This window comes from Coffea eugenioides, chromosome 7 (assembly GCF_003713205.1).
Source record: "Coffea eugenioides isolate CCC68of chromosome 7, Ceug_1.0, whole genome shotgun sequence".
Lineage (NCBI taxonomy): Eukaryota > Viridiplantae > Streptophyta > Magnoliopsida > Gentianales > Rubiaceae > Coffea > Coffea eugenioides.
In genome coordinates this window covers 22866521-22873803 of record NC_040041.1, presented here as the reverse complement: position 1 = coordinate 22873803, position 7283 = coordinate 22866521, and the positions used below count along the sequence as shown (strand labels likewise).

Genomic DNA, 7283 nt, shown 5'->3' with positions numbered 1-7283 from the left:
ATAGAGATATTGAATGCTTGGAAGGAGACAATCAAGTTATCTACACCATGATCCAAACCCATGAAGAGTCAAGTTATCTACACCATGATCCAAGCCATGAAGAGTCAAGTGGGCCTCCAAGTGAGTTGGCCGAATAGGGCCTTAAGCCTTAGTGTTAGGAGTCTTAAGTTTAGATTAGTCCTTTTGTTAGCCATGGATTCGGCCCACCTTTGTCTAAGGATGGCCGAACCACTAGGCCCTTTTTATTGAGTCCATGGGTCGGCCCACCATGTCCAAAGAGTGGCCGACCCTCTAGCCTTGCGATATTAGGGTTTCATTAGTTTTGCTTATATAAAGGCTTGCTTTGTAAGCATAAAGGGAGACGTTTTATCAATAAAGTTTTGCATATTTTTTATTCTTCTTGAGAGAGAGATTCGACCCCTTTACTTGCTTTGGCAAGGGTTTTGAGCAGTCTTGCGTCCTGTCCTAGATTGTTCTACCGACCTATTCCCCTGGAGTATTCACCTTCATCGGAGTGTCGTCTACCGTCTTGAATCAAATCGTGTCGCCTTTTATATATTAAAAAAAACTAATTTTATTTTTCTGAAATTTCTGGGTATGGTTTATTCGCTGGCGACAGCCTGTCACCAACAAATTTCCCGCACACAGACACACACACTCACACTTCCTCTCTCTTCTGGTGTTGCTTTGCCTCAGTCCTCTCTTACCTTACATTCTCTTTCTTTTCCTTTTTTTTTTTTTTAACCTCCTTCCGCTAACTTGCTTTCTCTCTCTAAATCTCTCTTAGGATTTTCTCGCTCTTAGGGTTTTGCAGATTTGCTCCGGCCATCCATCTTTACGACGTCGACACCTCACCGGATCGAAATTCCTCAGCTCGTAAGCTGTTCTGTGATCTCTTTTTCCTACCTACTTAACGTACTTTCTTTCGTTAATGTCCATGTTATCAAATTGCTGTTTTTAGCTTGGCTTTTTTGGTTTTGTTGTAGCTTTGCATTTTTGTTATCATGCGCAAAACAGGAATTTTGATACACAGATATACATGCGCATGTGTGTGTGTGTATATATATATGCATATGTATGTATATGTATGTATGTGTGTATCTATGCTTTCTTTGTTTTGATGATTCTGGTGTTTGGTTTTGCTGTAAGTTCAGTTTAGTTAATGTTGATAAACATAAACACACATCTTATGTGTGTGTGCGGGCGAGTGTTTGGGTGGGAGGGTGGATGTTTGTGCATTAGGTTTATTCACGTGTGCCTAATTCCGAAATTTTGTTGGGTTTAAGGCTTGTAATCTCTTGTTTAAATGCGTTATGTACTCGTGTTTCTGGGTGAATTTAAAGGTCAGAATTTCTTTTTTGGATTCAATCATTTGAAGGAGTTTAGAGTGTAGATTATTGCTATATGAGCCAGTTACTATGAAACAACAGCATCATTAGATTCTGTATCTACGGGTTTGTTTGGGAATGTATACACTTAGGCAAGTGACCTTAGAAGATTTAGAGTTAGGAGAGAGGAACAGAGTGGATCCTCATGCAGATACCTACTATCACTCTTCTAGTTGGCGCCGTTTTTGTAAAGTAACGCTGTTATGTGTTGCCAATATGTCTGCTTAAGGAATCCAGCTGTTGTTTTCCTTATCGGCGCAATTTTGGCTGTTATGGTGCTGTTACTCTTTATGCAATTTGTTGAAGAATTGCACATGATGGTAGGTGCGTTCAAAAGAAAATAGTAGAGAGTGACCGTTATACATGGAGTGTGCAAACTTTTCTCATGCAGTTTTGCGTGTTATAGGTTTGGATAATGGTATTTTGAGTCAGTACACAGAACTTGTTATAAATCTATTCCGAGTATAGAAATGCATGGGGTCCCATGTTGGTAGTTTAAAAGAGAAAAGTAGATTTGACTAAGAAACCTGAACTGGAAAGTTAGTTAATTTGCATTAACGATTATGAAAAATCTGCAATATCTTGTCGAGATTTGTGACTATTTTCATGGGGCCTGATTCAGTTCCCTTCTAATGGGAAAAATTGGACTATGTACCTGTTTTGTCGTGATCCACTAACTGCATGAGAGGTAAGTATTTTTCTCTATAGCAGCACAAATGATGTTGGCACTTTGCAAAAATATTAATTTTTTTTTGGCTTACTTGTTTCACTTTGTTGATTGACTGCTCTGAGTGGTGGATTTCAAGCTCAGAAGCAAGCATGTCTGGCTTGTTAGGTGACAGTTTTGAGTTAGGTTGTATTTTTTAGGGCTGTTAGTTAAACAGACTTATAAGGATCTTCTCTATCTTTTGTTCATTGGCAGTGCTTAGCCTTCTCTTTAATTGCCCTTGTGATTTTCTGAACTTATTCATGGTGCAGGTTGTTTGTTTGGATTCTGCATCTAGAATTTAACATTTGGGAAAAGTGGCTTCAAAAATATACTGCCGGTCTCTTTAGGGTGTTTTCTTTCGAGCAAAGTTAGCACTGCAATTTATTAGGTTCTGTGGTGGAAGCTTCCAACAGATCCCCAGTGTGATTGCTCCTATATGGTTTTTTTGGAGTCTTCTGAAGTCTTCCAGCAATATTTAAGAAATAGCCTCATATTCTTCCAACCATTGAGGACAAACGGTCCTTTTTCTAGAGGATCTCCTGATCTCCATGCTGGCAGAGAGCATGCGTGGAATCTGTGCTTTGGGTAATGCACGTAAATAGAGTTGTTGCTGATGCACTTGGTGTGGTAACAATTTGTCTAGTTTCTGTTCTAGTTCTTCTTGGACTATTTTGCGTCCTGTATTCATTTTACTTCCGCAATCGCATCAAAGGTTTCACTCAACTTGGTTACTTTAGTGGCCCTTGGATTATCAGAATCTTGTTCATCTTTTTGGCAACCTGGTGGGGTCTTGGAGAAATATTTCGATTGAATTTACTGAGACGTGACGGTAGATTGTTGAATGCCCTTTCCGCGACATGGCAAGAATCATTGTGCAAGATCTACATCGTCTCAAACCTGGGGTTTGCAGAGCCTTGCGTGTTCCTCACCCTCGTATTCCTCCTCCGTGCATCCTTACAGAAGTCTGGAACATTGAGTCCGAAATGGAATGCAAGAACAGCTGGTTATGTACTTCTCTATTGCGTCCCAGTTTTTGTTCTTCAGCTTGTAGTTATTTTGATTGGACCCAAGTTCAACAAGGAAAGTAATATGCACAGATTGCCGCCTTACTTCACCAAGGCTGCTGCTACATCAAAGACAAGGCGCAATGATGATGTCGCTCTCTGCACATACCCATTATTGAGTACAATCATCCTAGGTCTCTTTAATACAATTTTAAGTGCGTATCTGTCCTTGCTTGGAAGGCGAATTCTACATTTGGTCATCAATAACGGATTGCAGAAGAGAGTATATGCATTAACCTGCTCTGTTGTTTGTCTTGTTCCTTTGAGGGTTCTCTTTCTCGGTTTATCTGTTCGGTTTAGGCCTGAACTCTTCCTGTTTGAAACTCTTGCATTTTTGGCTTTTCTTTCCCTTTGGTGTTGTGTTGGGGTGGGTATTTGCTTGCTTGTTTATTTTCCTGTTGCGGATTCTTTAGCCTTGAGGAATCTCCAGAAAGATATAGAGGCTAGAAGAAGAGTTAGTGATGAACATAATGACACCATGTCACTAATTGCTAACCAAAGCCCTGTAGATGAGAGCCTGGTAAGCAGTCCTGGAAGGAACTCAGTGGCTTCAACCAAGCGGGGATCAATTTCTTTCCGGACAATGGAGAAAGATGAAACGTCTGGAGCATTTGTGGAACTGAGCCTATTCTCTCCTAGTAGGCATTCAACCCCACCTGGCTCACCTAGACTTCTTGGCTGGCCTATGCTTCCTGCTGCGCAGGCTCTTGGTGGACCTTAAAAGGAGCTAGTGAGGAAGCAAAAGTCATGGTGAAACACATTTTTGTGGTGAAGGAAACTGTTTGTATAGGATTTAGCTTTTTGTATTAATAAGGATTGTTATTTTTAAGCGGCTTTTTGAGATATAGTGGTTTGCCTGTTACCCACCTAATTTTTTCTGGTGGAATTCTTGATCTGTATCTCTCTAGATACTCTCTATTTCTGTGACAATTGACCATTTTCTCAGTGCCTAGGGAATCCATGCTGCTTTTTACATTCGACCTGAGGAGCTGGTAGTTTAGGCTTGGTTTTTCATCCTCCAAAAACAAAAATCTCTTATTATTTGTCCAGTAAAATTGCTGGGCACAGCATTTACGAGGAGCAACATGGTATATACATCGGGCTCGTTACCGTGTCCTATCATTTATGCCTTGGCAAGGAATTTTCGACCTATTCTGTTGCTGACCCTCAGATGTTATCTTGGAAATGTTCTGCTTCGATGTGTTTTTGGTCGAGGACCGCTCAAGTGTATGCTCCTCAGAATGTCGATTGTAGAGCACATGGTGGACTAGAGAATAGAGGAGGAGGAGAAAGAAAACTGAGAGGAAAGGGATATTAATGTGGTGCTTCTGCTTCACAATTTTATGCATTTTGTGCTTGCTTGTAATAGGAAGCGAAAAGCGAAGACGATGCATTTTTTTTATTCCACGCTTAAATTTCGAAGTTCTTACCAATGTGCAAGTATTAATCGACAACGAAAAAGTGCGTCCTATTGTACTGCTGAATTCGGCAACATGGGAATCACTCGCCAATAGTCACGTGGACATTAACTGTTACGAAATAGAGATTTCGTCCTTAGAGAGGATCCATTTTATACTTTCAGATACGTATATCCTCTTCTTTGATCTTGGGGAGTAGTCTCTTCGACACTAGTTGAACAAAAAATATCCCTTGTGGTTGTGGGTCCTTAAGAATCAGCCCATAAGATAATAAATTGTGAAAACTTCAAGAATGGACAAATTACACTGGAGGAACCGCGTTCAATGAATGTTTAAGATTTTTCTTAAATGGATGTTTAAGATGTTGATATTGAATGTTCAATGTTTTTAAAGAAAAACCATTATTTAATTGATCGAGACGGTACAATTGAAATAAATGACTTAATGTGCAAGACAAGTTTCGTTGACTAAAACAAAAAAAAGAAATGTTGGTTTGGTTTTGTCATGCTAAAATCTTGGTACGTATTGAAATAATCGAAAAATAAATGCAAATTTTCTTTGCAAAATTCGAATTTCACTATCAATATGAGAATTGTATTGATAAATAATTAAGAAAAACTCTTTAAACAATTTATAATTTCATGAACATGTCTTGATTCGTGGTGCGACTTATAGTCTTAAGAGCATACTCTAGTCTGTCGTCGCAGTGATCATGATTCGTGGTGCGACTTATAGTCTTAAGAGCATACTCTAGTCTGTCGTCGCAGTGATCAGAGTCAAACCTACAAACTTTTTCTATGGATAAAAAAGGCCTACTATAAATAGAAAAACAAAATGAAGCATAGGTAAGTAAAAAAACAAAATGGAAAGTCCCGCATCCTCCAACAAATCAGAGAATATCTTTCGAAATAAAGAAATATGTAATAACGAATCCACCCTTATACTAGTTTCTGTTGCACCACGTTTTTGTTTCGACCTCCGCAGACGGCGAGAAACCGAGTCACCCGCGCAATCTGTACCGCAAATGAAAGGGTTAAAGTTGTCATTTTAGTAGAATTAAGAGCTGTGACGCTTGACGCCGCCTCCAAAGCACGCGCCCTTTTACCCGAAAAGAAATTGATTAATAATTGAATATTTAAATACAGCCACCAATACGTGACTTCTCTTTCTTTCCCTGAAAACCCTAGAAATTTCTCAAAACAGGCACTCTCGTTCAAAGCCGGAAAGAAAAAAAAAAAAGCTAGAAAACCCTAAGGTCTCGTTTTTTGGTTGCATTCGGGAAAATGGCAACGTTCGAGCAAGCTCCTCCCGGTGTTCCTAAAGCCGGAGAGAAGATCTTCAAGACCAAGTGCGCTCAGTGCCACACTGTTGAAAAAGGCGCCGGTCACAAACAAGGTTGATTTTCGACCAAATTTTTATCTTTCTAATTCGTCCGATGTGGATTTGCTTCTGATTTTCTGCGTTTCTCTTACTTTTTTTTTTTTACTTTTTCTTCGCATTTATTATTTTCTCTATCTTGTCTGATCTGGATGAGCTGCGATCTCATTTGTATGTGCTTGTATTTGGTTTTTCATCCTGTAAATCTCGAGGTCTTAATTGTACTTTTTGTAGTTTGAGATATAGATTCAAGTCTTGGATGCTTGGTGCTTATTCTTTTTTCATGTGTGAAGTTCGAGGTGGCTTCTATACCTTTACAGAGAAAGATAGTTATACGTTTTGTTGTTCTCAATTATTTTTGATCCATAGGTAAATTTATCGTGTAAAATTTGATCTAATGGAGGAAAAAAATTTTCATTGATGAGGTTTACATCATGTATGCTGTAGAAATTTTGTTGCACCTTATAAGGTTTTACTTCTTGAATATTGAGGTGTGAAGGATGTACTTTGGATTGGGAAATAATGGGTGTGATTGTCTTACTTGACTGTGGTTTACTAAGACAGATAGATATTCTTTTAAGAAGGATCTCAGGAATAGCTGCATATATTGGATGTGCGACCATAATTTCGAGGCTTTCTGTAAATCACAAACATGCATTGAAATTCTGCATGTTTGTTAGGCATTTTAACGCTTTGTTGTTGTTTGTCTGACAAACATGACTCATTTTAATGAGTTGCTGAAATTGGATTACAGCTTTCTCAAGTAATGAAGTTGCAATATGATGCAAGACATTATTCATTGTTTATATGATCATTACTGTCTATGCAGCACCTTTTGATGTTATTTGTGCAATTTGCTCGACATAATATGTGCGTGCAGGGATTCACAGGTGAATTTGTATTTCAGAGCATCATCTATGGAAAGCTAGTAGGATATAGTTCTTAATTGTACTGGTTTTTGTCTAAATGATTAAAAGTTGAATCATCATTATGACATCAAGATGTGTTTGTTAAATCCTTGTTTTTTACCTTCAAGGGCAATGTTGTAGTTGCTGCATCTTCATGGCTATGCCATCTCTGTGTTTGAGCTTAGGACATTCAGTGACTGTAGAAAAATTCAAATGAGATCCATTAGTTATATGATTTGCTTTCATGCTATTATATTTCTGTGATACGTGCAATCTTTGCTTGTGTTTCTTAAAGCATTTTGGCTGTTTCAGGACCCAATTTGAATGGCCTTTTTGGACGGCAATCTGGCACAACTCCTGGTTATTCTTACTCTGCTGCTAACAAGAACATGGCTGTCATCTGGGGAGAGAATACGCTG

The 7283-nt window shown here is 38.7% G+C and overlaps 1 protein-coding gene across 1 annotated transcript; it reads left to right on the top strand.

The window, feature by feature from the left end:
• Positions 1 to 679: 679 nt before the first annotated feature.
• On the top strand, positions 680 to 4141 carry LOC113777870. The gene is made up of 2 exons (XM_027323087.1): positions 680 to 876; positions 2367 to 4141. The coding sequence occupies exon 2, from the start codon at positions 2686 to 2688 to the stop codon at positions 3880 to 3882; it is 1197 nt and encodes a 398-aa protein (XP_027178888.1). The 5' UTR covers positions 680 to 876; positions 2367 to 2685; the 3' UTR covers positions 3883 to 4141.
• Positions 4142 to 7283: the final 3142 nt, after the last annotated feature.